This window comes from Osmerus eperlanus, chromosome 26 (assembly GCF_963692335.1).
Source record: "Osmerus eperlanus chromosome 26, fOsmEpe2.1, whole genome shotgun sequence".
In the NCBI taxonomy this organism is placed as follows: Eukaryota; Metazoa; Chordata; class Actinopteri; order Osmeriformes; family Osmeridae; genus Osmerus; species Osmerus eperlanus.
In genome coordinates this window covers 9,117,426-9,143,844 of record NC_085043.1, presented here as the reverse complement: position 1 = coordinate 9,143,844, position 26,419 = coordinate 9,117,426, and the positions used below count along the sequence as shown (strand labels likewise).

The 26,419-nt window shown below is 46.9% G+C and overlaps 5 protein-coding genes and 1 non-coding gene across 9 annotated transcripts; 3 read left to right on the top strand and 3 right to left on the bottom strand.

Annotated features, from left to right (window-relative positions):
* Positions 1 to 1,528: 1,528 nt before the first annotated feature.
* LOC134012723 (trace amine-associated receptor 13c-like) lies at positions 1,529 to 2,545 on the bottom strand. Its single transcript, XM_062452265.1, has one exon. It carries the CDS (start codon positions 2,513 to 2,515, stop codon positions 1,529 to 1,531), a length of 987 nt encoding a protein of 328 aa, XP_062308249.1. The 5' UTR covers positions 2,516 to 2,545.
* Positions 2,546 to 3,675: 1,130 nt separating this feature from the next.
* Positions 3,676 to 8,442, top strand: LOC134012841 (4-trimethylaminobutyraldehyde dehydrogenase A). 2 transcript variants are annotated; one of them, XM_062452472.1, is made up of 12 exons: positions 3,676 to 3,845; positions 4,370 to 4,524; positions 4,672 to 4,817; positions 5,439 to 5,568; positions 5,717 to 5,851; positions 6,487 to 6,683; positions 6,784 to 6,924; positions 7,109 to 7,297; positions 7,380 to 7,467; positions 7,800 to 7,941; positions 8,057 to 8,169; positions 8,256 to 8,442. In XM_062452472.1, the coding sequence occupies exons 2-12, from the start codon at positions 4,383 to 4,385 to the stop codon at positions 8,348 to 8,350; spliced, it is 1,518 nt and encodes a 505-aa protein (XP_062308456.1). In that variant the 5' UTR covers positions 3,676 to 3,845; positions 4,370 to 4,382; the 3' UTR covers positions 8,351 to 8,442. The 2 variants fall into 2 exon arrangements, with proteins under 2 accessions (XP_062308456.1, XP_062308457.1); XM_062452473.1 differs by having other exon boundaries at positions 3,676 to 3,850.
* Positions 8,443 to 8,893: 451 nt separating this feature from the next.
* On the top strand, positions 8,894 to 12,169 carry akr1a1b (aldo-keto reductase family 1, member A1b (aldehyde reductase)). 2 transcript variants are annotated; one of them, XM_062452475.1, is made up of 9 exons: positions 8,894 to 9,049; positions 9,720 to 9,817; positions 9,963 to 10,082; positions 10,265 to 10,416; positions 10,844 to 11,039; positions 11,194 to 11,393; positions 11,476 to 11,548; positions 11,680 to 11,766; positions 11,857 to 12,169. In XM_062452475.1, exons 2-9 carry the CDS (start codon positions 9,737 to 9,739, stop codon positions 11,920 to 11,922), a joined length of 975 nt encoding a protein of 324 aa, XP_062308459.1. In that variant the 5' UTR covers positions 8,894 to 9,049; positions 9,720 to 9,736; the 3' UTR covers positions 11,923 to 12,169. The 2 variants fall into 2 exon arrangements, with proteins under 2 accessions (XP_062308459.1, XP_062308460.1); XM_062452476.1 differs by lacking the exon at positions 8,894 to 9,049 and adding an exon at positions 9,129 to 9,147.
* A 184-nt stretch (positions 12,170 to 12,353) lies between these two features.
* Positions 12,354 to 12,426, bottom strand: trnar-acg (transfer RNA arginine (anticodon ACG)). Its single transcript has one exon. It is a non-coding gene; the product is annotated as a tRNA-Arg (tRNA).
* Positions 12,427 to 12,529: 103 nt separating this feature from the next.
* nasp (nuclear autoantigenic sperm protein (histone-binding)) lies at positions 12,530 to 17,894 on the top strand. Of its 2 annotated transcripts, XM_062452768.1 has the most exons (15): positions 12,530 to 12,714; positions 13,302 to 13,340; positions 13,470 to 13,583; positions 13,711 to 13,791; positions 13,964 to 14,082; positions 14,236 to 15,129; positions 15,323 to 15,396; positions 15,479 to 15,555; positions 15,655 to 15,728; positions 15,879 to 16,067; positions 16,183 to 16,355; positions 16,496 to 16,570; positions 16,667 to 16,741; positions 17,068 to 17,196; positions 17,692 to 17,894. In XM_062452768.1, the coding sequence occupies exons 1-15, from the start codon at positions 12,680 to 12,682 to the stop codon at positions 17,728 to 17,730; spliced, it is 2,187 nt and encodes a 728-aa protein (XP_062308752.1). In that variant the 5' UTR covers positions 12,530 to 12,679; the 3' UTR covers positions 17,731 to 17,894. The 2 variants fall into 2 exon arrangements, with proteins under 2 accessions (XP_062308752.1, XP_062308753.1); XM_062452769.1 differs by lacking the exon at positions 17,068 to 17,196.
* Positions 17,895 to 19,617: 1,723 nt separating this feature from the next.
* On the bottom strand, positions 19,618 to 26,330 carry ccdc17 (coiled-coil domain containing 17). Its single transcript, XM_062452264.1, has 19 exons — positions 25,958 to 26,330; positions 25,660 to 25,794; positions 25,420 to 25,488; positions 25,188 to 25,317; positions 24,742 to 24,892; positions 24,509 to 24,634; positions 24,217 to 24,350; positions 23,946 to 24,068; positions 23,467 to 23,798; positions 23,296 to 23,381; positions 22,969 to 23,184; positions 22,592 to 22,814; positions 22,023 to 22,133; positions 21,710 to 21,852; positions 20,841 to 20,985; positions 20,649 to 20,741; positions 20,137 to 20,350; positions 19,912 to 20,015; positions 19,618 to 19,641 (listed from the first exon to the last, which is right to left on the bottom strand). Exons 1-19 carry the CDS (start codon positions 26,168 to 26,170, stop codon positions 19,618 to 19,620), a joined length of 2,772 nt encoding a protein of 923 aa, XP_062308248.1. The 5' UTR covers positions 26,171 to 26,330.
* Between the last annotated feature and the right edge of the window lie 89 nt (positions 26,331 to 26,419).

Sequence of the window (26,419 nt, the reverse complement as noted above, 5' to 3'; positions counted from 1 at the left end):
TATTAACCAACTGCATCTCTGTTTGGTATGGAGCTTGCTGTGCCTCTGACTGGAAGTCCCTGCAGAGGGTGTTGAGGACAGCGGAGAAAACCATTGGGTCCTCACTTCCTCCCATACAGGAAATAGCAAAGAGGCGCTGTCTGACCAGGGCTCACAACATCAATACGGACACCTACCACCCGCACCATGGACTGTTCTCACTGTTGAACTCTGGCAAGAGGTTCCGCAGCTTTCGATGCAGAACAACCAGGTTCTGCAATAGCTTTATCCCACAAGCCATACGACTGCTGAACTTAAAATAACAATTCCCCCATCCACCCTCCAACACCTTTACAGGACTGCTCACTGAACCTTGTAATTATTTATTATTTAGTATTCTTATACAAATATTTTAAATAACATTTTTATACATAGCTTAATATATATAAACTGGCTGTAATATATGTAATATATATTTTAGACATAGGTTTTATAGATAGTGTACTGTATATACGCACTTATTTATGTAAGCACGTCAATGCACTATCCTGAGTCTATTGAAAACGAAATTTCGTTCTTTTTTTACTGTAAAGTGAAAGCGAATAACAATAAAGATGACTACTACTACTACTACCAGTCTTTAACTCATGTAAGTCTTTAAGAAGCAGCATCAGTATTACAGCACTCTGCAGCTTTCCTCCCTTTCACATCAAATCAAATGTATTTGTATAGCCCTTTTTACATTTACATTTATTCATTTAGCAGACAATTTTATCCAAAGCGACTTCCAAGAGAGAGCTTTACAAAAGAGCATAGGTCACTGATCATAACAACGAGATAGCCCCAAACATTGCGAGCAGCCAAAACATGAAGCATACATTGTGAAAAAACAAATAAGTGCCAAAGGGAAGAACCATAAGAGCATGTAGTTAAACAAGTTACAATTAAACAACATGAAACTCAAAGTGCAAGAGTGTACCTGTAGAAAAGCAATCAACAGTAAAATATTTCACAGCGAGTACAAGAATTTTAAATCAGTTACAACTAACCAACAAGAGCAACAAGTCTCTCAATAAGAGTCATTGTGATCCTGGAGGAAACTAGCATCAAGTCCAGCAAATCATTCCTAAGTAGCGTTGTACTCCCGTTTTACTTTTTACAAGCAATGTCACAGTGGGCTTCACATACGCCCATAGAACTGCCCCTCAACCAACCTCAACCCTCAAGGAAGACAAGGAAAAACACATTTGAGGAGAAAAAATGGAAGAAACTTTGGGAGGAGCAATTCAGTGAGGGATCCCCTCCTCCAGAGACGGTTGGTGAAAGAGAGCTGCAGGACACAAGCTAAACATACATCAGGAAAGTGTCAATGGGGGTTTGCCCAGTGACATTCAGCCTGTACCGTGAACTTGTCATGCTCTGATCAGTGATGCACAGTAGTCCATTCAAAATGTCAGTTTGAATCAGAATGAAATATATTAAAGACAACTCTAACAAGCTTCTAATTGAGAACAAAAAAACATGTTTTGAAACATGCCCTCTCTTACAATCAATCTGGCAGAACTTTCAATTCAGAAGATGATGTCTGCAGTATCTTCAGAGTAAAGATATGTTTAATTGCTCTTTTGAACCATGGATAAAAGAAAGCATAGATCAGAGGATTGAGACATGAATTAAACTGAAGGATCCAAGTAAGGAAATACAAGGAGGAAAAATCTAGAGAGAAAGACCAGCAGAAATATGGTGTGAAACACAACAGAAAAAACACAACAACTATGCCTAGAGTTCTTGCTGCTTTTCTCTCAGACCTCCAAGTCTTTTCACCAGAAGATTTTGAACATCCCACTCTGGCTTGTAGACTTCGTGCCTGAGAAATTGCCACCACGAATATTTTCAAGTAGAGAATTATTATGAAACTGCATGGTGTAATAAATGTAACCACAATGTCAACCATCCCATTCATGTAACTCACGATAATTACGCATTCCCCAAAACACCTGTTGTTGGCATGTGGGTTACTCAAGTGCTGGAAAGTTAACCAAGTGTTATAGAGAATAGAGCAAGCCCAGTTGATGATGCTACACACTAAGGTTCTCCTCATGGTGACCTGGGAGGAATACAAGAGAGGTTTACACACAGCGATGTAGCGGTCTACAGATATGAGCACCAGGTTTCCCAGGGAGGCAGAGATGAGTATGTAGGCAGAGTAAAAATTCAGAGCACACACCACCCTGCCCAGGTACCAGCAGGACTCCACGGTACGGATGGCCTCCACAGGCATGACCAGCAGACCCACCAGAAGGTCGGCCAGAGCCAGGGAGAAGACGAGGGCGTTGGTGGGGGTGTGGAGCTGCCTGAAGTGGGAGATGGAGATGAGGACCAGCAGGTTGAGCAGCACCGTCAGCAGAGACACAGAGGAGAACAGGGTGTAAATGAACACAGACTCAGATCGGGAGCGGTACCGCCTCCTGCAAGACCCGTTGACCTGTGGGTAGCAGGCTATGTACTCCTCTTCTGATAGGTGCTCCATCTCCATGGAGGTAGAAGAGTGAGGGAGGCAAAGACAGACATAGACAGCATGAAGGTTTCAGTGTGGTGCAAAGCAAGGGTAGTTCTCCCAGGTCTAACACGGCACACCACCGCTATATTTATCTTTCAGAATCAGACCCCCCTCCCCTTCCTCCCAAACACACACACAGTATGAATAAAACCCCAGAAGCACTATGGTAACTGTCACATCATCGATCACCAAACAAACAAGTAATATCTTGCTAATGGGCTTAGTCTGTCACTGGTACCAGAGGACCCAGTTATCACCTCCATCTAGCTTCCTAATGATGTGTTTGTGACCATGATGGTCTAACTCTCACAGGCACCTCACCAATCAAAGGTGTTGATATGAAGGTGTGAATAAAAACACAATACCACTCTATCAGCATTGCATTCACACACTCATAAATACAAACACTCATGTGTACACACACACACACACACACACAAACACACACAGACAAATAAATGATGTAATTAAAGAGGTTGAGCACAGGACTTTTTTTTACATTGTCAACCATTGTAAAACAAATGGACTAGGCCTTTTCACTGGCCAAAGCAGGCAGCTAAGTGCCAGAACATGCTGGTACACAAAGAGTAGTGCACTATTGCATTCTGCAGATCTGCATTATTCTCAGGTTATTGCTGCATTTCCTCTTTTTTATATGATTTGACTAGTCTGCAGGACACTACACAAGGCATGCAAATGCCACATATGCATGCAGTCTTTACATTGTCATTTAGCAGACGCTCTTATCCAGAACGATTGATAGTCTTGGCCAACTAGTCAACAAAGTGCCATCAAAGTGAGTAGATATTCTTTTCACTGTATTTAGATATTTGCACACTAATGCATCGGCGTATTATACGGCGTGTCTAGCCCTAACCCTTAATAACTTCGACTTTCTTCCTAAATTATGTAATCAAAATTACATAAGAGTTGACAAATAATTGGGTTAAACTATTCGAGGGACGTAGACTACAACGCGAAGGTCGAAAAGGGGTCGTATTCCATTTCAGAAAGTCGTGCCCTTGATTTCCGTCAGCAACTACGAGAGTACAATTTAAGGCCTGACTATAAACCCAGGGATCGTTCCGCAAATGTAAACATTTAAATACAAAATAGCCCGCTCACGTTTGTAAAATTAATACTAAGCGTAGAGAAAAGGGCGTTGGGAGGAAGTGTATGTGAAGGGACAGTGGTTAGCAATGGAATACTTCCGTTTGTCGACAAAACTCAATCTCTGCTACAAATCTCAGAGGATCGAAACTGCAGAGAAGCACGGACCTCAACAGCGCAACAGGCCAAATTAACGGTAAAGTATGTAATTTACTGCATGCTCTATATGAATCTTGCTTTTTCATGCATGCATTGCCCGTCCAGCAGTTTATGTGGCGTAGCTTATGTTGCGTAGCTTAATTATCAAAATACTTAATTTGCTGCCTTAACCCTTGTGTTATCTTCGGGTCATTCTGACCCATCAGTCATTGTGACCCACCTTCGTATTGCGACAGATTTACCGCATACAAAGACAAAGTGAAGCATATTCTTTTAACCGTTGGGCTGTCTCAGACCCTCCACATTGCAAAGGTTAAAAGAAAATTATTTTAATTTGTTTTTGTATTGGGTAAAATCGGGTAAACACAACGATGGTTCGTTATGAACCTTTGGGTCATGTGACCCGAAGGCAGCACGAGGGTTAAGACGACATTGATTGGCTTGCTAGCTAGCTTGGTTGGACCCTTAACTAACACAAGACAGTAAAGTTAGCTTGTTCATGATAGACTGGGGCTTTTCTACCGACACATTGTTGATTCGATTTTTCTTTTCAAAACGCAGTTAAGTACCAGACATGGCGCAACCTCTTCTCCAGACGATGCCCAGTGCCTCAACAGGAACCGTTGTTGTGACCGAACCCCTCTGTTACTGGGGTGGGAACAGGGTGCAACCCCGGGATTGTAAAAACGCGGAGCCGGTCTACGAACCTGCAACTGGTTTGTAGGTTTTATATATTTTTCCAAGTCTAACCCGAAAGCTCAAGCGGTTCAGTAAAGTTATTTTTAATTTATGTGAGATACTAATAATAATCACTGAGACAGAATGCTATGATGCGACCCTCATTATTGTTACCCCCTGTGCAGGGCGTGTCCTGTGCGACATGGTGCCCTGTGGGTCAGAGGAGGTGGACCAGGCCATACAGAGTGCCCATGGAGCGTACCTGAAATGGAGCAAGATGGCAGGCATGGAGAGGGCCCGCGTCATGCTTGAGGCCGCTCGCATCATCAGGGTGAGCCCTGAAGCACAATACTTGTTTTAGGAAATAATTCAGATACAATACAGAATAGATACTGATTTTTTAAATTAATTTAATTTGATGCCTTATGATACAAACACTTCTCCTGAACTTTCCTTTGACCTTAATTTACAAGATGGTGTATTCCAGGAACTGTCGATGGCTTTTGCAGAACCTTTTTACCACACTCTTGAGCAACACTGTTGTGCAACTGTGCAATCCTAGTTATTCATTAACAGATCAGACTCTCCGCAGAGTCATGCTTTGAAGAGATTATCCTATCTTTATCACACATTTATTGCTCCTTTCTGGGTTATTTTTGTGGGTCAAAAATCAGTCAGGTTGCTGAGCGGTTAGGGAATCGAGCTAGTAATCCGAAGGTTGCTGGTTCGATTCCCGGCTGTGCAAAATGACGTTGTGTCCTTGGGCAAGGCACTTCACCCTACTTGCCTCGGGAGAATGTCCCTGTACTTGCTGTAAGTCGCTCTGGATAAGAGCGTCTGCTAAATGACAATGTACATTTATTTTTATATATATATTAAAGGCCTGTTGTTGTGTTTCACAACACCTATCTTTGCACCGCACAGTGCAATGGTTTATTATTGCTGTTAACAGGAGAGAAGAGACAGCATCGCCAAGTTGGAAGTGATCAACAATGGCAAGTCAATCACTGAGGCGGAAGTGGACATTGATGTTGCCTGGCAGTGCATCGAGTACTATGCTGGCATAGCAGGCACACTTGCAGGTGGGGTCTCAAAAACAGGGCAAAGTAAAGATGTTAACCATTTTTTAAACTGATTGACGTGTTTGAAGTGTGTCACCACCAGTATAATATGAAACGATCCTGCCATACTTGCAAGATAATTAATAGTTTTTTTTGTCGTTCTCTTCAGGCCAGCACATCCAGCTTCCAGGGGGAGCTTTTGCCTACACGAGGCGGGAGGCCCTTGGTGTCTGTGTGGGCATCGGTGCCTGGAACTACCCCTTCCAGATCGCTGCCTGGAAGTCTGCCCCTGCCCTGGCTTGTGGTGAGTAGTTGACAGACCCTCGTGACTCTCCGGTGGGACGATCTTGTCACACATTGAATACAAGATGTCTTACATTTACATTTAGTCATTTAGCAGACGCTCTTATCCAGAGCGACTTACAGTAAGTACAGGGATATTCCCCCTCGAGGCAAGTAGGGTGAAGTGCCTTGCCCAAGGACACAACGTCAGTTGGCATGACCGGGAATCGAACTGGCAACCTTCGGATTACTAGCCCGATTCCCTCACCGCTCAGCCACCTGACTCACGGTCTTCTGCCCCATAAATCATGGTGATTTATTTTGTGTGAATCAGAAAGGGTTTTAATCGCCATGAAAGTTTGCACAGACAAGGAATTTGCTTTGGCAGGAAGGTGCATACAATAAACATGTAGGAATCTTAAAATTTTATATGAGATCCAACTATACTAAAGGTACATAGACTAGCAATACTTAGAATTCAAATAAAATATACAATAACATATAAAGTTGCCATAATTTACAATATAAAAATACAAATATTACAAAAAATACAAATGGTACAAAACATACAAATTGTGTATTGTAGTGCAAATTGCAATGTGTTTAAAGACATTGAAGTCGGTGTGTGTGTACATCCGTCTCTCTCATTGCTACTAGGAAATTCCATGGTGTTCAAGCCCTCTCCAATGACCCCAGTGACGGCTGTTATTCTGGCTGAGATCTACAAGGAGGCTGGAGTCCCAGAAGGGCTGTTCAATGTGGTGCAGGGGGGAGCAGAGACTGGGACTCTGCTCTGCCACCACCCCATGGTGGCTAAAGTGTCCTTTACTGGCAGTGTCCCTACTGGGAAAAAGGTATGGGTCAGGTAGAGCTGATCACTAACTGTGAAAATGAACATGGAAGATTCACGTAATGCATAATACTATGTCAGTAATATGACTTCTGCCTACTCAGATCATGGAAATGTCTGCAAAGGGGGTGAAGCCTGTGACTCTGGAGCTGGGTGGAAAATCTCCTCTCATCATCTTCAAGGACTGTGAGCTTGACAATGCTGTGAAAGGGGCACTCATGGCCAACTTCCTGTCTCAGGGAGAGGTGAGACATTCACTGCAGTTACAAGCATTCTTGACTACTCTGTGCATTCACCTGTTATGGAGTCAGAAGAGAAATTATCAAGAATAGACTGTAAATAATGTATATTAATGCTCTGTGACCTTGGTTCGGTGCATTGAGTCAAGGCCATCATCTGTTTTCTAACAACACGTTGTCACCTGTGTAGGTATGCTGTAATGGGACAAGAGTGTACGTGCAGAGGGAAATCATGCCTGAATTCCTGGAGGAGGTCGTCAAAAGGACTAAGGCCATCCCTGTGGGCGACCCTCTGTTGAAGGCTACCCGGATGGGGGCGCTGATCAGCAAGCCACACATTGAGAGGGTGCTGGGATTCGTCAGTCAAGCGAAGAAAGAGGTACGCCAATAACTTCAGATTCGTTTTTTTTGCCCTTCGTCATAATCAGTGTGTTGACCGATTTGGGTTTCGGTTGTTTCAGGGAGCTAAAGTACTTTGCGGGGGCGAACCATTTGTTCCCAGTGACTCCAAACTGAAAGGCGGCTATTTCATGTCACCTTGTGTCCTTGGTGAGTCTCCTCGCCCGTCAGGTTTATCCACCTGGGTATCCTCCTCTTATATGTTTGATTTCCATATAATGGCTCCTCTTTATGGTGATCAGTGATACACTGTGATTCAAAGTGAAAATATTAATTCCTGGGGTGTGTATGGTGTGTTTTTTGTGAGAACGGACTAGGTACTAGGGTTACAGCCTGTGTGAATTCCAATAGTGGATTTAAAAACACCCCCTCCTCTAGTGTTATCATGTCGACTGTGAAAGGTCTTCATTAAATAAATATTAAAATACATTAAATGTCAGGCCTACTCGCTAGTAAGGTTGTTTTCTGTTGTCCCAACACAGATAACTGCAGAGACGACATGACTTGTGTGAAGGAGGAGATCTTCGGCCCTGTGATGTCCGTGCTTCCCTTTGACACAGAGGAGGAAGTTCTGAAGAGAGCTAACGACACAACCTTCGGTCTGGCCTCTGGAGTCTTCACCAGGTGCTGCCCCTGTAGTCGAAATGAGTGCCCCACATGCTGTTCTGTGTTCTCTTTGCGTGTTGGTTGCTGTCTAACTACTAGCTAAAAAGTCTTGGTCGACTGTCCTTTTTTGCAGGGATATATCCCGAGCTCACAGGGTTGCAGAGAACCTTCAGGCTGGGACATGCTTCATCAACAACTACAACATCAGTTCTGTGGAGCTCCCTTTTGGAGGGTATAAGATGTCAGGTGAGCTGTCGTCTACAAATTGTGTTGTCGTTGTTTTCGAGGGGACTAAGTAGTATCTCTTTGACATGCATTCTGTTTTTCTCCAGGCTTTGGCAGAGAGAATGGCACAGTGACCGTGGAGTATTACTCCCAGCTGAAGACTGTAGTTGTGGAGATGGGAGATGTGGATTGCCTCTTTTAGACACCCGTAACTGTTTTGACGATTGATGAATTCTCCTCCTCCTATTCTCCTTTCTTCAATAAACTCATCTCTCAAGTGCCATAATGCTTTTATATTTTGAAGTTCTCCCTTTGTTTGTAGATGTAGGATTGAAGCTCCAACACTAACTGCATATTTCTTTCCCAATTCCCACATTGTCTAACAAAAGTACTAGCGTTGATAACTTCAAAGTCGAATTTCAGTGTCAAAGGAGAATGTTTGCTATGTCAATCGCATCATGTATGTTTGTCTACAGCAATACAAATAAAACAAACTGAGCATTCTTATCAAATGATTAGTAACATTCTTGTAAACCTAGTGATACGACCCAGTGATTAGTAATGCAGTTCTGCACAGTTCCTTTGGCTGGTATCCCCAAGTACAGCTGTGGAGACACTTGGCAGACGAACTAAAAGTAAACTTGCTGGAAGCTCCGTTTAAGTTGACACTTCGATATACATTCTCTTACTGCAGACAAGATGTTGAATGACGATGTTATGAATGTAGGTCGGACGGCAGTGACCTACGAATGTTGATCCGCCCACGCGCACATCCCGGAAACGGAAATATCAGCAAAATGAAGTATTATTCGAAAATCTGAACTGGGAATTATAAATCTGTATGTTTCTGCCGTTCCCGGAGGCCAGGTCGACGAAAATCTGTTTTTGTCAATTGTTTACAGTAAGTGGCTTTAAATATACACCGAATAAGCTATTCTTTGTGTTGATGGGTGATTGCCGTGATAAAATCAGTGGACCATGCATTGTATCAAACCTCGGGTGATAATTATAAATCGCATATAGCTGTTATTTTGGCTACCTTTAGACGGTTGAGTTGACATTAGCATTACTAAAAACAGTTTTTATAAAGTAGAGTATGGTATAAACTTGCAGTGCCAGAAATAGCCACATCTTAGCCAAGTCTGGTTTAGAAAGTGACACCACTTCAATTGTATATCTATGCACGTTAGCACACAGACCAAAACTCAGGTTGGCTATCTAGCATATAGTGAAACCTTGTACTGAAAGTATAAAAAGGATTTGAGCTACAATTGCTGTTTGCCATCAGGACAGACTGATCAATTTGTTTTGCGGACGCTCGGGCACCCAATCGTATAGCATGTATTGCAAAATAACGCGTAATTTATTTATTGTAACTATTTGGATTGTTATATATTATACATGGGTGGCCAACGTTGTTGTGAGTCGACGACTGGTCTGGTGACGGGAAGTCAGCTGACAGGCTGTGCAGACCCAGAATTTTTTAAGGTGTAGGAGACAAATCTACACTCTGTCCCGTCTCTACCCCTTTCTAACGTGAGCACTGTTTATTTGAATCTTCTCCAATACAGGTGTACCTCTCAGAAACATGAATGACTTTGCAGTTCTCAACACCGGACGAAAAATGCCCCTCCTTGGCCTAGGAACGTGGAAGAGTGAGCCTGGAAAGGTAGGCTACTCACAACTTTTTTCATCAACATTAGTGAATTCCATTTGTTGTCACGTAAATAGGATGTAACACTGGTTTCTGTTGTAGGCTAGTACACTGGTTGTTGTTATTTCATCCATGGTTATGATTTGGGGGTAATTTACAGGTGAAACAGGCAGTGATTTGGGCCTTGCAGTCTGGGTATCGTCATATTGACTGTGCTGCCATCTACGGCAACGAGGTTGAAATCGGAGAGGCTCTACAGGAGACACTTGGGCCTGACAAAGTAAGCCAACCAATGCATGGCTTTTTCAAGTTTCTTTCGCCAATTAAAATCAAGGCTATTGACAGTCATTTAGCTTTTCTATTCAGTGTATTTCCTGTGCAAATGACCAAATGAGCACAAAACGTCTTCTTTCCTTGTGTGCCTATTGCTCATCTTTTGATCTCGATCTACTGGTACAACAGGGGCTTAGGAGAGAGGATGTGTTCATCACCTCCAAGCTATGGAACACACAGCATCACCCTGAAGATGTGGAGCCCTCTCTGCTAAAGACCCTGAAAGACCTGAGGCTGGAATACCTGGATCTCTACCTCATCCACTGGCCCCACGCTTTCCAGTAAGCACCTGCACCGCCCGGAGGAGAAGAGCTCCTCCCAGCCGTGCAATCGTACTATGTCTTCACATGCAATCAATAGTATTATTTTCAGAATGTGGGTTATACCAAGTAACACTCAAGTTAACAATTCACATCATGTCAGATGTATAAAACAACATAACCTTCCTGGGCATCACCGTTCAGTTTCAGCGTAAATTCATATTATATCAGCATCCTTCCTTACATTTAGTTATTTAGCAGACGCTTTTATCCAGAGCAACTTACAGTAAGTACAGGGACATTCCCCCGAGGCAAGTAGGGTGAAGTGCCTTGCCCAAGGACACAACGTCATTTTTCGCATGGCCAGGAATCGAACCAGCAACCTTCTGATTAATAGCCTGCTTCCCTAACCGCTCAACCATCTGACCCCATCCTTCCCTTCCCTTAGACGAGGTGATGTACCGTTCCCTAAGAAGGAGGATGGAAGCATGCTGTATGACGAAATTGACTACAAACTGACGTGGGTTGCCATGGAGAAGCTGGTCGAAAAGGGTCTAGTCAGAGCCATTGGTCTCTCAAACTTCAACAGCCGACAAATCGACGATGTTCTCTCGATTGCCAGCATCAAACCCACCGTGCTGCAGGTAAAGACTGAACTTGCATCCTCGTCGACCCGTGTTGACCCCTCTCAATTATCTTCTCCCTGACATCTTCTTCTCTGCAATGCTTTTCTAAACTTCCTGTCTACCTGAAATGACCACAGTCTTTGTGTGTGTTTGTTTCGGTACACCTCTTCAGGTGGAGGGACATCCATACCTGGCTCAGGTGGACTTGCTAGCACATTGTCGAGACCGAGGCCTCGTGATGACGGCTTACAGCCCTCTGGGCTCTCCAGATCGAACATGGAAGCATCCGGATGAACCTGTCCTGTTAGATGAGCCAATCATTGCCGCTCTGGCCAAGAAATACAACAAGTCCCCTGCGCAAATCATTCTAAGGTGAAAATAATACTGCCGTGAAGACTTTTCACAAGATGCCCTCACAGGATAATCTTATAACTTTGGTTTCGTTCATTTTTAGGTGGCAAGCCCAGCGAGGAGTGGGAACAATCCCTAAAAGTGTAACAGAATCCCGTATCAAAGAGAATATCACGGTGGGTGTTGTCGACAAGCGCCTTTCAGAACGACAGTACTCGCGACATACTTAATGACACGGTTTGTTCGACTGAACAGCATGTTTGACAAGGTGATTCCATATCGATGCTTGTTTACCGTTTATTATCAGGTGTTTGACTTTTCCCTCGAGGCAGAGGAGATGAAAAGTATAGTGGAACTGAACAAAGGCTGGCGTTACATTGTTCCCACTATCACGGTAAGTGTTCTCCAACTTCCCTGTACTGGTTGCGAAACTTTTAATAAGTCAAACGAGACATGTTGACAGTTGCTTTTGCTGTTCCTTTAGGTTGATGGGAAGCCTGTTCCCAGGGATGCAGGACATCCACACTACCCATTTAACGACCCCTATTGACATCTCACACTGCCATTCCCGCCTGTGCCTTGGGAAACGCTCCCTCAACACGCTCCAAGATGGTTGAATTTTCTAAAGACTTCATCTTTTTCATGGATCCTGAACATTGATCTGACAGGACTGAAAGTCTCTGGAAATGGGAATGTTCATAGGTGACGTGTCAGATGATTAGTCATAGATTAGTAAACAAGAGCATGATTGAGACATCACATACTCATCCTTAATAAAAGTTTTCATAAACGCCTCATTGTCTGGTTTTATTATAAAACATGTCTGAGAACACAGGTTTTTGTGAAGCTATATGAACTATCAGAGGTGAAGGTAAAATTCGTGCTACACAATATAATATACTGCCAAAGAAAACAGAAAATTTAACTATTTTCTTCCAACTCGGTCAAAACTGTGTACCAGAAAATTATGAAAACGATAACCGAGCCAGCCAGGAGTCGAACCTAGAATCTTCTGATCCGTAGTCAGACGCGTTATCCATTGCGCCACTGGCCCGATGACGCTATAAGGAATCACGGGAGTGATTCGTTCAACTGAGCCGATTCATTCTCCCGCGTTTTCGCAAAAGTTGAAAGTTCAGCGGAAGTGAGGAGGAGTGTTCTGGTTCTGTATTTAAACGCGCCAACAAAGGGTCAAGAACAACAAGCTGGCACTCAACGCTGCTAATTAACTGTTAAACGCTATTTAAGTAGCTAGTTAATTCAATCAAACAAGCTGCCTTTTCCCCGTTTAACTCGTTCTTGTTAGCATGCCAGAAGAAACAGCAGCCTCGAGCTCAGGAAGGTGAGCCATTTTCTTTGTGTGACTTGAATCAGAATACTATCCTAGGCTAGCTTAGTTATAGCAACATTGTGCTAGCTAGCTATCGTCGATGCAAATGACTGATTGAGGCCATTACCTTAAAGGTGTGCTAGCTACTTATCACCTGCGCGTTTATTGCTAACAGTTTTATGATAGCAAGTAGCTATGTAGCCAACACGGATGCATTGTACTCCTAGTCAACTCATTCACAACTGATAAGTGTTGTTGTAGCAGAGGCTATACAGTCAGCTACCCACAGAGCAGACGTATCTTGCTAGTAATTAAGATGCCTAAATTGTCCGATCTTCTCGGCGAGATGCAGGTGTATAACCGGACAGCGTCAATCTACCGCCAATGCTGCTAGGTCAATTTCTCTTGGAAGTGCTTACTAGACTTGCTTACGAGACAGCACTTGTAGGTGTTATATTAATGACGTTGATGGCGTATGATAATCGACTTTCGGCTAACTTAATGCAATGTAAAGCTGACATCCAGTTACAACGGCTACTGGAAGATGGCGTTGTTTTCCCTGCAAAACAGGATGAAAACATTTGTTTTTGTATTTGCAGGATGGAAGAAAAGCCCTGTTCATCAACTGCTGTGCACAGGCAAGTTGGGTATCCTCGTTTTTGATGACTGTTCTTCGTCTCGTGTATCCAATGATTTCTCTTGTACTATTCTCTTGCTAATTCGTGCATATCCATGAATCCGTTTTTACTCTAAATTGTTCTACGCAGCTCTGTTGACGTCATGGAGGAAGCAAAAAAGTTGATTGGCACAGGGAAGCGGCACTTGGTGATGGGAGACGTGGTATCCGCTGTAAACGTTTTCCAGGAGGCTTGTGGCATGCTGTGAGTATAAACAACTTGTTTGATTGTAGAAGGCGGTAAAACGTATTTTTTACTGAAGTCTGTATATAATGGTTTAGCGATTTGTTCAGTTGCTTGAACTCTTTGTTTTGGTTTGTTAACCTGTCAGGGCTGAGAGGTATGGAGACACAGCTGACGAGTGTGGAGAAGTGTTCTTCCTTTGTGGAAAGTCCCTCCTTGAGCTTGCCAGGTAACGTGAAGCCTACACGATTAGCATCTTCAAGCTTTTGTAGTTTACAGCACGTTAAGGTCTAGGAAAGTGCGCATACACTGAACGAGGGAGAAGTGGGGGGTGACTCGCCACAAGCCAGTGCTGAGGAAACAGCAATATGGTCGGATAATCCTAAGGGTGTGTGTTGCAGAATGGAGAACACTGTTCTGGGCAACGCTCTGGAGGGAGTTCCAGAAGAGTCTTCGGAGGAGGCGGAGAAGCAGGAAAACCAGGACAACCCCAAGTTCGAGAGCGCAGACAACCTTGACGGTCAGTATGTAGGACCACCATCTTGATTTAACGCTTCCCACTTTCTCAGCGCCTATGGCGGTAGACTACTTTTAACATGGGTTTGGTAAATGAGGCCTTGTTTTCACCCTGAGTGATTCAATTCAATGTTTTTAATTCGTCTCTCTGGTGCAGAGCAAACCAGAGACGAGCTTCGAATGCAGGTTTATGATGCCATGGCAGCAAAAGATGCTTGTGGCACCGAAGCCAAGATTGAGGCTGTAAAAGGGGAGGATGAAATGGAGACTGAGGAAGAGGGTGCTGCTGAATCCACGGCCAAAAATGAGCTTCAGCCTTCTGAACCTCCTGTTGACGAGGTGAAGACTCCCTCCTCTTCTGGAGAAGGACCTGTGAAGTCTGATTCTGCCATGGTTGCCTTGGAGAAGAGTCCTGGAGCTGTGCAGTCTGATTCTGCTGTGAACAAGGCAGAGAAGAGTCCATCCTCTACTGGAGCGAAGCCTTTGAAGTCTGACTCTCCTGTGATTGGCTCAGAGAAGAAGTCTGATTCTGCCATGGTCGCCTTGGAGAAGACTCCTGGAGCTGTGAAGTCTGACTCTCCTGTGATTGCTTCAGAGAAGAAGTCTGACTCTCCTGTGATTGCTTCAGAGAAGAAGTCTGACTCTCCTGTGATTGGCTCAGAGAAGAAGTCTTCTCCTGTGAACAAGGAAGTAAAGAGTCCGTCTCTCGCAGAGGGGGCGTCGAAGCCTGACTCTCACATGATGGGGGTGGAGAAGAGTCCTGGAAAGGGAGCTGTGAAGTCTGATCCTCCTGCGAGCAGGGCGGAGACAAGTCCATCTCCTGAACAGGGGGTTCTGAAGAAGTCCGACTCTCCCATGATTGGCTTAGAGAAGAGTCCTGTGAAGAAGGCAGACACTCCTGTGAACGGGGTGGAGAAGCACCCTCCCTCTCCTGGAGAGGGAGCTGAGAAGGAGCCTGGTGTGGATGCTGCTCCTCAGCAGAGGGAGAATGGGGGAGGCCTTGACCCTGAGCACCAGGAGGAGAAGATGGATGAGGAGGAGATGGATGAGGGTAGCAGTAGACTTGTTTCGGGCACTTCTTGGTGTGGGGTATGGGACTGGAGGAGTCAACCTGGTGTCACTTCTGTTGCCGTGCTAAAAACCTCACTTGGGACCAACGTTTAACTGCGCACCGGTGTAGATCAACCGGACGTAAATTCTTGTTGTCTTGACATGAACGTGTTTGTGCTATGCTTCTCCCTTAGGGGAAGGTGGCGATGACGAGGAGGAGGAGGAGGAGGAGGATGATGAAGATGATGAGGGTAATGCTGAAGACAAGGTAAGCTTCCCTCCTTCTCTTCCATATGTTAACTTGATGTGATATGTTGACGTGTGCATCAGTTAAATGCTGCTCTCTTTAGGGTGCTGAGGAGGAAGAGGTGGGGAACTTGCAGTTGGCTTGGGAGATGTTGGAAGTTGCCAAGGTCATCTTTAAAAGGTAAATGTCCCCATTGTATCGTTTGTTGGCGCCATCCTCAGGAAACTCCTACTGGATGTTGTCAGAAGTGAATGACTGCCTTGGTTTTGATCCCAACAGAAAGGAAGGCGAAGAGGATCAGCTTATGGCTGCACAGGCTTATCTGAAGCTGGGCGAAGTTAGTGCAGAATCCGGTGAGTTGCCGATCAACAGAAAGGAATGTCTGCTTTGGCGTGGGGGTGTGTGTGCTCATAACCTACCTTAGATGAAGGCAGATTTGAGGGTTCTGCAATTGTTTTCCATTTGGTGATTTGACGTTCTCTCCACTTTCCTGCCGTCTGCAGGTAACTACCCCCAGGCCCTGGAGGACTTCCAGGACTGCTTGACCCTCCAGCTGAAGCACCTCCCTCCCCACAACCGCCTGCTGGCCGAGACCCACTACCAGCTGGGCATGACCCTCTGCTACACGGGCCACTACAACCAGGCCATCCAGCACTACGGCAGCTCCATCAAGGTCATCGAGGGCCGCCTGGGTAAGACCAGAACCAGCGTGCCACTGAGGGATGAAGTCTTCCTGATCCACTGGCTTGTTGCTGCGTTTCCCAGCATTTCAAACATCTGGCCAACCCTTCCCGATGCTCCATCTAGTCATGCTACAGGAGGCGATCGACAAGGCGGCCGGGGAGGACGGCGCCAAGGAGGAGAGGAGCGAGCTGGACGAGCTCAAACAGCTGCTTCCGGACATCGCCGAGAAGGTGGAGGATGCCAAGGAGAGCCAGAGGACGTCCAGCTCCGCCTCCCAGGCCATCCAGCAGACCCTGGTGAGGAGCAGGAGGCCACTGTGGAACTATCCAGAGATTCAAGAAAAAGTTTAGAAGAGTCCACTTGAGAATAGCAGACCCCATTTTTTGTTGTTTAGGGGGGGGTGTTTAGCTTTTCCTAAACGGAGCTCTTCTCTCAGGGTGGAGCCTCTACTTCATCAGCATTCCCAGGTGAAAATGGAGGTCCGTCCTCTTCAGCGTTCGCACCTAGCCAGGTAACCTTGCTATTTCATTTGAAACTGATTTTATGATGAATTTTACTGAAATACTGCAGCATTTTTATGTTTTTGACTTCTCAACTCGTGTCGCAGATCGCCACCAGGCCAGCTGAGAGCGCATCGTCCTCCACCTCCGTGTCCGACATCTCCCACCTGGTCAGGAAAAAGGTGAGCCCAGCCCCCTCGCCGCACTTACGCCTCCCTCTCTCTGTCGTGTAGTTCCCTACCCCTCCCACTTTAGCTGCATGAGTCGCTTGCTTCTGGTGAAAGGAAACTTTCCAGTCTCTGCCTACCAATCATGTGTATTGGGCATTGTGCATGTTTTAATGCGTGTTTATTCAAACTGCAGTAAGCCTTGGTGGTCTGTAGCGGTTGTGTAGTCTTGTGATTGGTGCTTGTGCTGCGGTGTCTCTGTGTAGAGTAGATGCAGTAGTTCAGGGGTGATGTGACACGCTAAGACAACTTCCCCCACCTCCCTTTGTGTTCCTGAACAGAGGAAACCAGAAGAGGACAGCCCAAAAAAGGACACTGATGCTAAAAAGGCCAAACAGGAAACCACAGTTAATGGCAGCGGAGACTCCGCCAGCAACGGCAAGGGGGTCCCAGGGAAAGAGGCACAGGAGGCGAGTGATAGGACTCACTTACTTTTACATTTAGTCATTTAGCAGACGCTCTTATCCAGAGCGACTTACAGTAAGTACAGGGACATTCCCTCGAGGCAAGTAGGGTGAAGTGCCTTGCCCAAGGACACAACGTCAGTTGGCATGACCGGGAATCGAACTAGCGACCTTCGGATTACTAGTCCGACTCCCTCACCGCTCAGCCACCTGACTCCCTTGCACTCTGTAGGGCACAGAGGGATCCGTAGGGCTGTCCTGGATCGGAGCCCCGCCCCCCCCCAACTTCACCTGAAGTGTTTACTTGACTCCTACAGTTATTTAGGTTGTGTAGACCTTGCATGAGGAGGTGAAGTGCCTCGAATGGGGCACAACCAAGTCTAGAATGGGCTAGTTGATCCTTGGACTGGGATGAGTTTGTGCTGGACTTTGGAAGAATTTAATTGAAACTAGTTTCTGTTTAGTGTTTGGTATGTAATGCAGACTTGTTTTATTTTTCAGCCTGCAAAATCATCTGCCTCTGTCCAGTCTTCGGCGTGATGCCGCTTCCTGATCTTCCAGCCAGCAGAGCATGTCGACTCCCTCCCTCTCTTCCCATTGAACACTTTTTTTGTAAATAAGAACCATTTTCACGACTTGTGTGTGCTGTTTTTGTATACTTGTAGTAAAAAAATTAAAAATCAATAAAGAGTATTTGCAAACTTTAATAACTTCTGAGAATGGACATTTACTCTCGTCTTGGGATTTTCATGGTTCTGATTAACGGCAGAATATCGGTGTTGGTTAAGTTGATGACCCCATCAGCTGAAGCTTGGCCCTGAGGTCGGACTGCTGTCCTAGACTTTGATACACCAGCTGTGGAGAGGGGTGGGAAGAGAAACAATATTTGTAACCATGCTGACTAATGTATTACGTGTTTTGAAGGACTCACCTGTATGTACCGAGCTGCCAGTTGGCTGGTGAGGGTTTCATCAGGTAGGGGTGTGGAGGGGACCTGAGAGGGAGGAGTGGGCTGAGGGTTGTAGGCGGCTAACTGGTCCACTGGTAGCTGGGAGACGTCTGTGTCCTAGGAGAGAAGGATCCTGTCATTCCTCTGGGTTTTCCTCAACTTTTCTCGCATCCCTTCACTTCAGGCTTGGGTTTTTGAGAAAAAACTAAGTATTTCACCTTTGTGTTGCCATGCTGAACCAGCGCCTGCTCTCCATGACAGTTGGTCACCAGCACAAACACAGACGCCCCAGGAAGTAACTTCAACTGCCAGGAGAAGAGAAAGTCAGTACACCCTGTGTTTGTCACCCTCAGTGCCTACTGGCAGTTGGGAAATGTAAACAGATTCACATGCCCACCTGACCATTTTTCTGAAGCTTCTGCAACACACTTCTGCAGTTTCCGTTTTCCAGTGCCTTAAGAACAGCCTTGGGATATAAAGTCTTGACAGGTTTATACAGTATGTGCGCATACACAACCGGCACACTGTTAAATGAGGAATTTTACCAGCCATTGCCTGTCAGTAAAGTATAACGCTATTTGAGTGATGTACTTTAATGTATGCAGTCACGCTGCCTTAACGGCAGTTACACCAACCTGTGATGGTGCTCCCTGGTAGAGAGGGAGCTGGTGGTGCTTGATCTGGCCCTGTCCCTCAGGCGAGACCGGGGCTGCGGCCCAACACTGGTCGTCCAGACTGAAGAACAGCCCGTCTCCCTGCTCCTCCCCGGAGCTCTGAGGGTCCGAGCGGTCCTGGAAGCTGAGCGCCGACACCGCGTGGAGGTGGATGATGGCGGTGAGGTGCCGGTGGGACACTCGTTCACGGAAGGACTGCAAGAGATGCCGATTAGGTGGACAAGCTGGCTAAGTCAGTCAACATGTGGATACGTCTCGATGGTGAAAGCAGAAAGTTACCTTGCTGCCATCCCTCCACCGGGGGGCGCTCTTGCTGCTGCTGGGGTCCAGGTCCAGGAGGGGTATCGGGGGGTCGTAGGTCGCCCAGCGCACCCCGTGGTAAAAGGCTCCAGGGGGGCTGAGAGAGCAGAGCCCCAGGGTAAATGCCGCCCAGGGCAGGTTCAAGGCTCCCTCAACGCACACCTGCCCCAGGGCCACAGATTAGAACAGGGGAGTCAGGTGGCTGAGCGGTTAGGGAATTGGGCTAGTAATCCGAAGGTTGTTGGTTCGATTCCCGGCTGTGCAAAATGACGTTGTGTCCTTGGGCAAGGCACTTCACCCTACTTGCCTCGGGAGAATGTCCCTGTACTTACTGTAAGTCGCTCTGGATAAGAGCGTCTGCTAAATGACTAAATGTAAATGTAAAATGAAAATGTAGAACACACATGAAAGAGATGCCCGTTGGCTCTGCAAGCCCAAGATGCAAAACAGGGATTATAAATAGTTTTTATTTTTACATATTCCCCTTGTGATTGAGAGCTGACCTTAACGCAGGGCCCAGTGGTGGTGCTGGAGGGGGGAGGAGAGTGAGGGTGGAAGGGAAGGAAGGGGGCGTCTCCACTGGAGATGTGCACTCTGGCCTGGGCAGATCCGTAGGGCTCAAAGGGTGCACCCAGACAGTCTTCAGGCTGGCAGGGTAAAGACACACACATATTTATTAATAGTGTAGAAGTCTCCCACATTACCTTCAGTTGGTTCAGTGGTTTTACGAGGTCAGATGAGTAAACAGGAAGTGTTAAATGTATAGATGGGTGAGACAAGCTGAGGGAAATACAGTACTAGGTTAGTGAAGGCCATGGCAGGGGGCACTGGAGCCTTGTACAGGGGCACAGAATGGGTGCCAGTGTTCCAGGAAATAGTCTGGCCTTGAGTTTGTCTCTGACCTGCAAAGGGAAGGCAAAACCACAACCATCACCCAATCATAATAACGCTGTTTCACTGACTTTGAACTTAGTTCATCATCTGAAAAAATATCGGTGATAGTGAGAGTCATCAGGTACTGACTCTGTGTGTCAGCGTGTGCTAGCCTGGCCACCCCCCAGGCTGACAGAAACTCCCCCATCTCAGCCAGGTTCCCCACAAGGTCCTCCAGCTCCCATGGAGGGCTCTCTCTCTGCTTGACCAGCCCGCTGAAGGGCACACTGCTCCCTACAGGTCGGAGGTAGAAGCGCAGGAGCAGAATCATGTCTTCTCGGGGCGCGAGACCGCTGAGAGCAATCTGACGGGGGGGAAAGGAACAGGAACGCTCCTCCTAAAAGCCTTTTTCTAACCGACACAGTCTGCAGTGAGCATGGGTGTTGTACAAAAAAAGGGAGTCAGATGGCTGAGTGGTTAGGGAATCGGGCTAGTAATCAGAAGGTTGCTAGTTTGATTCCCGGCTATGCCAACCAAATTACATTGTGTCCTTGGGCAAGGCACTTCACCCTACTTGCCTTGGGGGAATGTCCCTGTACTTACTGTAAGTCGCTCTGGATAAGAGCGTCTGCTAAATGACTAAATGTAAATGTCAATCGTACCTGTTGCTCTCCAAAGATGAAGTTTCCGGGTGCTGTGGCTGAGCGGGCAGTGGAAGTACAGCAGTGGAGACCTGCGTCTCCAAACATCAGCACCTGAACACAAGTTGAGGGACTGGTAACCTCTGATAGGCCGTTCAATACGGCCATAGAGACACACATATAATCACTGTCAAGAGAAACTCTTAAGTTTACCTTTCCGGTCCTTTGGCTGTAGCCAGTGAGTCGAAGACTTCCCTCTCCCTCAGGTGCCTCGCTCACTCTGTCCACAATGATTTTCAACATTTGTCTATCTCCTCTTTCTTGTTCTTCATTTTTTAGAAGCAAGGGATTTATCACACTGCAGACAAGGCGGGTTGATGCCAGTTATTCATCAATACATTTGAGACCATTAGCAATGTCTCTTAAGTGTACATCGCAAATCCTTGCATTCACCATGAAATAAATTGTAGATGCAATGAAAATCTAAACTGCAAAAATGATTGAGAACAACAAAGTGAGTTGTGAGTTTGTGTTTTTATTTTATTTGTGGTGTGCAGAACAATACATGCTATTGAAGTTAATGCAAAACACGTTTATATATGTTATACATGGCCTCACGTTCTGGTGTGAGGAACCGCAAAGAAGGAAGTGCCCATACACTGCAGAATACAATACATCATCATCAACAATAACCCTTGTGTTATCTTCGGGTCATTCTGACCCATCAGTCATTGTGACCCACTGTCGTATTGCGACAACTTTACTGCATACAAAAACATTAATGAAGCATTTTCTTTTAACCGTTGGGCTGTCTCAGACCCCCCACATTGCAAAGGTTAAAAGAAAATTATTTTTATTTGTTTTTGTATTGGGTAAAATTGGGTAAACACAATGATGGTTCGTTATGAACCTTTGGGTCATGTCATGTGACCCGAAGGCAGCACAAGGGTTAAGGCAAAACTCAGATCTTCTTTTCGGAATAACACAAAGCTGATAGTCTTGGTATGCCGGGGGATTCACCCCCAAAAATATAATAGTCTGATTCTGGTCAATTGAGGGTCTTAATCTCCCTCTCCTCTCACCTCTGACTAGGTTCCTCTTTAGGCGGAGGGTCTTCGTGAGCAGAGTAAGTGAGCAGAGAGGGGAAATGAGTCGCTGCTGAGGGCTGTACTGTTGAAAGAGGCGGTGGAGGGTTTGCTTGAAGCATCGCAGGATGAGTGGATACCTGTGAGTTGTATTGAACAAATAACAGAACAACCATCAATTCCGAGGCCTCTGCTGAGTGTGATAACGACCCATTCATTGGAGGCAGGTGTGTTGGAAGCGGGAAACGTCTAAGACATGCAAGGCAGGGGGTCCTGAGGACCAGGGTTGAGGAGGGCTGGTCAAGCCTACCATGGAGGGGTACTTGTACTGGCTGGTGTTGCTCGGGTCAATATTAGCAAGCGTCTGCACGTGTCCGTCGCGGGCATTGACCACTCGCACACACAGCTCCATGTTGCCCACCTGAGAGACACGGAAACATCACACACGCCTGACTCGCACGTACACATTTACCGCTCGTCCCTTTCCAGCTTGACCGGAAGCAGACGCCATTCACAGGGTCAGGCTCTGTCACAGGTGAGACGTCAGGACTGTTAACCGTCAAGCTGATAACGACCCGTTTGAATCAGGTGTGTTGGAGCAAGGAAACATCTAGAACGCCTGTGGCCAACCCTGGTCCTCGAGAGCTGCGTGTTTTAGAGGTTTCCCTGCTCCAACACACCTGATTCAAATGAATGGTAATTATCCAAGCCTGATAACGACCATTCATTTGAATCAGGGGTGTTGGAGCAGGGAAACATCTAAAACATGCAGGACTGCGGCTCTCGAGGACCAGGGTTGGCCACCCCTGATCTAGAACATGCAGGAGAGGGGACCCGCGGACCAGGGTTGAGAAAGGGTGAATGAACAGACAGGATCACCTGGGGGATGGAGTTGAGCTGGCCTGGGCTGAGGGAGGGGCGCACAGGGAGACTGCGGACCGGAGCCCTCCAGTGTCCACTGCGGACCTGGTTGTGAGGGTCGAAGAGATCAAGCCGGGCCCATCCACACGACGCCAGCCTCTGGATCTCCTGACCGCACTCGTCCAGGCCCCCCGCAGCCTGGACCTCCACCACCAGAGAGAAGGAGCCTGAAGGCTGCATCCTGCAGGTAGGAGACAAACAGACACACACACCAACCTATAACCTCTCGGTCTTATCATTAGAATAAGTCGAAATGTTTTTTTTTAAAAATTTATAAGGCAAACGTCTTGTCATCTATGGTGTTTCGTCCAAAAGTGCATGGGTGTAGGACTCACCTGGGCACAGGCTGTTTGACTGACAGGAGGGCGTAGTTTCCCGGGGGTAAACTGTGTGCGTAGGGTAGAGCCCCTCCAGGCTGGCAGTGCACTGGGGGCAGAGGGGTAGGCCTGCCCACCTCCTGCCCTCCAGAGTACAGACCAGACACCAGACGCAAAACTTGGAGGGTCGCGTCCACTCCCAGCACCAGGTCGAAAAAGATCACAAAGCCTGCCCTGTAATGCAGGGAAGATTAAAGAACTTCACACAGGGTCAGAACTGGGTTGTTTCGGATTATAAATCAGTGAAATGAAATTCTCCAAGGCAATAATGATTAGCATACTAACGCTGGGTCATATGGAGCAGGCCCCAGAGAGTCCAGGGGATCAATTACGCGTCTTCCCAGAAGAGAGGAGTGTGGCCTGGGCTGGGGCTGTAAGACAGGCCAGACGGATATTTACAACATGCAATAAGACAATGACAGCACTATGAAATCGTCCACTGGGTGATGGTTTTACCAGGGCTGGAGAGGCGTGCATCTGGGCCAGGGGATGCATGGCTGGCTGGGACAGGAACGGGAGTGGGGGTGGGGGTGGAGGTGGTGGGGCTTGCCTGCGTTGGCGGGGGTCCTCTCTGGCCCTCTGGACATCTCTGCGGAGGCTCTCGATCTCAGCCTTAATACTCGCCATGTGATGGATGTGCTCTCTCTGCATGTGGTGGAGGTCTGACCCCATAGCTGCTGGGTTGAGACCCACAACAATCAATGAAGTGAACTCAATCCCAGTTTCAAGTATATTTATACAGTCAAATGTGGGCCCGGGTACAATTTGGAACAATTGGCCGTGCTCCTCTAGTTACAACTTGGGTTAGAAAGATTGGAAACTGTATGTTGTGGTTCAAAATCTTCCATGCAGTATTTAACTATTCCTACCACCCCCCCAACCAATCTCTACAGTGGCCATCACTCCCCAGGTTTGAGGCTGAAACAATTGACAACCTTCCTCTCCCCGGTGCTTCCCCTTGGCCAGTTGGATCCTGAGGATCTCCTCCTCCAGGCGCTGGTTCTCCTGCTCCATTTCCAGCACCTCGGGGTTGTGAGCCCGCTGTGAAGGCTTGATCCCTGGGCAGGGAAACAGAATCAGAGACGCTCCAGCCGGTAGGATATTCATCCCAACACGGATGCATCGAGATACAGAAACAAGGACAGACGATGGGGGAGCCGGTGTCCTCCGTGCGGTGCTAAGGGCCTGTGTCGGGCCGACTCTCACTGTTCCTCCTGGCCTTGTCGTGGCTGACGGGCTGGGCTTGCTCCAAGGTGTGCGCCTCGGCCTGCAGGTCGTGCATCTGGGCCAAAACGGCCGGGTCTGAACCGCCAGACTGCATGTAGGCCAGCCTCAGGGCTCTGTCACACCAATACAACCACACACAGTTATTCACACACACAAGGAGTGTGTGAAATATAATTTACTATTACTTGTAGACTGTTGTTTCCACGTAGTTACATGTAGCTTTGTGAGTCAGGCAACATGAGAGAAAGGTCTAGGATGTCATGCTGCATACCTTATTTGAGTGTGAAGGGGTCCATCTACAGAGGATATGAGGTCAAAGGTGACATGATGCCTCTTCCTGTCATCATCATTGCCATCAGGGCTGGGTAAATCGACGGGGGCGCCGGACTCTTTGGCCCTGAAAGAGAACCGTACACAACAACATGAAACCCCTTTAGTGACTGAGTGTCCTGGAAGAGAGGGAGAGTGCCTGTGGTGAGCGTGCGTGGACGTGCGAGGCCTCACCCCTGCGGCGCCTGCAGGGAGGTGATGTGCTCTCTGAGTTCCCCCAGCGCCTCCTCGTTCCTCTCCTCCTGACTCTTCAGCTCCAGTAGCAGGGTCTCCAGGTGAGCAGTGTTGCCCTGTCCAGCCAGCACCCCCAGCTGGTGGGCAATCTCTGACACACACACACACACACAGATGATACAACTGGTTTCCTACATTTACATTTAGTAATTCAGCAGACGCTCTTATCCAGAGCGACTTACAGTAAGTACAGGGACATTCCCCCCGAGGCAAGTAGGGTGAAGTGCCTTGCCCAAGGACACAACGTCATTTTGCACAGCCGGGAATCAAACCAACAACCTCCTGATTAATATCCCGACTCCATAACCGCTCTGACCCCCATCTGTCCTCCTATGGGTCCAGTGACGGCTCCAACACCCCTCCAGGTGTCTGTGGTCTGGTCTTACCCTCTCTCTGCTGCTCCAGAAGATGGGTCTGGGCCTGGATCTGAGCCAGCTGGCGGCCATGTTGTGCCGTCATCTCCCTCAGTTTCTCCCTGTGACCCCGCTGCCTCCCAGACAGCTGGTCGCCCGGCACCTGCCGACAGACACAAAAGCGGGAAAGAACAGGAAGTCACTCACAACAATGACAAGGAAGAATTAGTGTTGATCAATGTGAGCTGAATGGAAATTAACACACCTCTGTTTCAATTGGCCATTTGGGAAAGTTTGGCATACTCTCCTCGATAGACATCCTCAACTTCTGAAACTTTAACACAGAGAAAATCAGACAGAATGTCCACCTGACTGAGTGTTTTGACAAAGTGGCACGGCTAAATTGAATGCTTCGGCCAAGTGATGTGAACAAGCTGCTGTCCTCTCTGGATAGGTGAGCATTTGAAGCTGTGTGTGATGTCCAGAGCAGTAGCAGATAATGTACCTCCTCTGTGAGGTTCTGCAAAGCCGAGCTCTCAGTCAAACCAAGCAGAAGACTGTCCTCTCTCCTCACATTCGGCTCTGCACCACTGGCTCCCTTGTGAGGATTTCGTGGGTGCATGCCCCTCTGTCCTCTTAGCTATCAGAAGGGCCAATCAGTATCCACAGTTACCAACACACTGTAATATGTATTTTGAGCATTATCGGACATTGTTCAGGGAGCCTCTATTTTGCACATTATCATCATCTGAATCAAACGATCCTGAATCCTCTATCAATCAGCAAAACGACTGTTTTCTTACCCTTACAAGGTCAGGGGTCCGTGCCTGCTTGGGATAGACCCCTTTTCCGTTGTCTCTCCTGGGATCCCTGCGCTCCTGTGCCCCCCGCCTCAGTGCCACTGGGTCCCCCACGTCGCTCCCGATGCAAAAGAAAACCTTGTGTTTCTCCAGAAGTTCAAGGGAGTGGAAATCCATTCTACAGTCCCGACAACTGAACTCTCCCAGTGTCTCCATCAGGTCACCCAGCTGAACTCACAAATAACTAGATCTTATTCTGGTAACGTACTCAAGCTAACAGCAGTGACATATTTAGCTTTCATGCCAATTTAAAATAGAAGTACACTGCATCTGTTTTACTTGACTGAAGGATTGTGTTGCAGCTTCCTTGACTACTGTCTACTGTTTGTTAGTTACTGTCACCATGTCAATAGCTTTGAAAGAGTAAGGTCATTATGTATGTGAATCACATATCCCCATAATGGT

Bases quoted from the DNA above. Each gene is read 5' to 3' on its own strand.
- LOC134012723 (XM_062452265.1), bottom strand. From the start codon at position 2,515: ATGGAGATGGAGCACCTATCAGAAGAGGAGTACATAGCCTGCTACCCA.
- LOC134012841 (XM_062452472.1), top strand. From the start codon at position 4,383: ATGGCGCAACCTCTTCTCCAGACGATGCCCAGTGCCTCAACAGGAACC. The intron at 5,569-5,716 runs GTGGGGTCTCAA...CGTTCTCTTCAG, and splicing joins CATAGCAGGCACACTTGCAG to GCCAGCACATCCAGCTTCCA. The intron at 7,298-7,379 runs GTACGCCAATAA...CGGTTGTTTCAG, and splicing joins TCAGTCAAGCGAAGAAAGAG to GGAGCTAAAGTACTTTGCGG.
- akr1a1b (XM_062452475.1), top strand. From the start codon at position 9,737: ATGAATGACTTTGCAGTTCTCAACACCGGACGAAAAATGCCCCTCCTT. The intron at 11,040-11,193 runs GTAAAGACTGAA...ACACCTCTTCAG, and splicing joins TCAAACCCACCGTGCTGCAG to GTGGAGGGACATCCATACCT. The intron at 11,394-11,475 runs GTGAAAATAATA...GTTCATTTTTAG, and splicing joins CCTGCGCAAATCATTCTAAG to GTGGCAAGCCCAGCGAGGAG.
- nasp (XM_062452768.1), top strand. From the start codon at position 12,680: ATGCCAGAAGAAACAGCAGCCTCGAGCTCAGGAAG. The intron at 14,083-14,235 runs GTCAGTATGTAG...TCTCTGGTGCAG, and splicing joins GAGCGCAGACAACCTTGACG to AGCAAACCAGAGACGAGCTT. The intron at 17,197-17,691 runs GCGAGTGATAGG...TTTATTTTTCAG, and splicing joins CAGGGAAAGAGGCACAGGAG to CCTGCAAAATCATCTGCCTC.
- ccdc17 (XM_062452264.1), bottom strand. From the start codon at position 26,170: ATGGAGACACTGGGAGAGTTCAGTTGTCGGGACTGTAGAATGGATTTC. The intron at 24,069-24,216 runs GTGAGAGTCGGC...TTCCCTGCCCAG, and splicing joins CGACAAGGCCAGGAGGAACA to GGATCAAGCCTTCACAGCGG. The intron at 23,799-23,945 runs GTTGTCAATTGT...AGTTGTAACTAG, and splicing joins GAAGCACCGGGGAGAGGAAG to AGGAGCACGGCCAATTGTTC.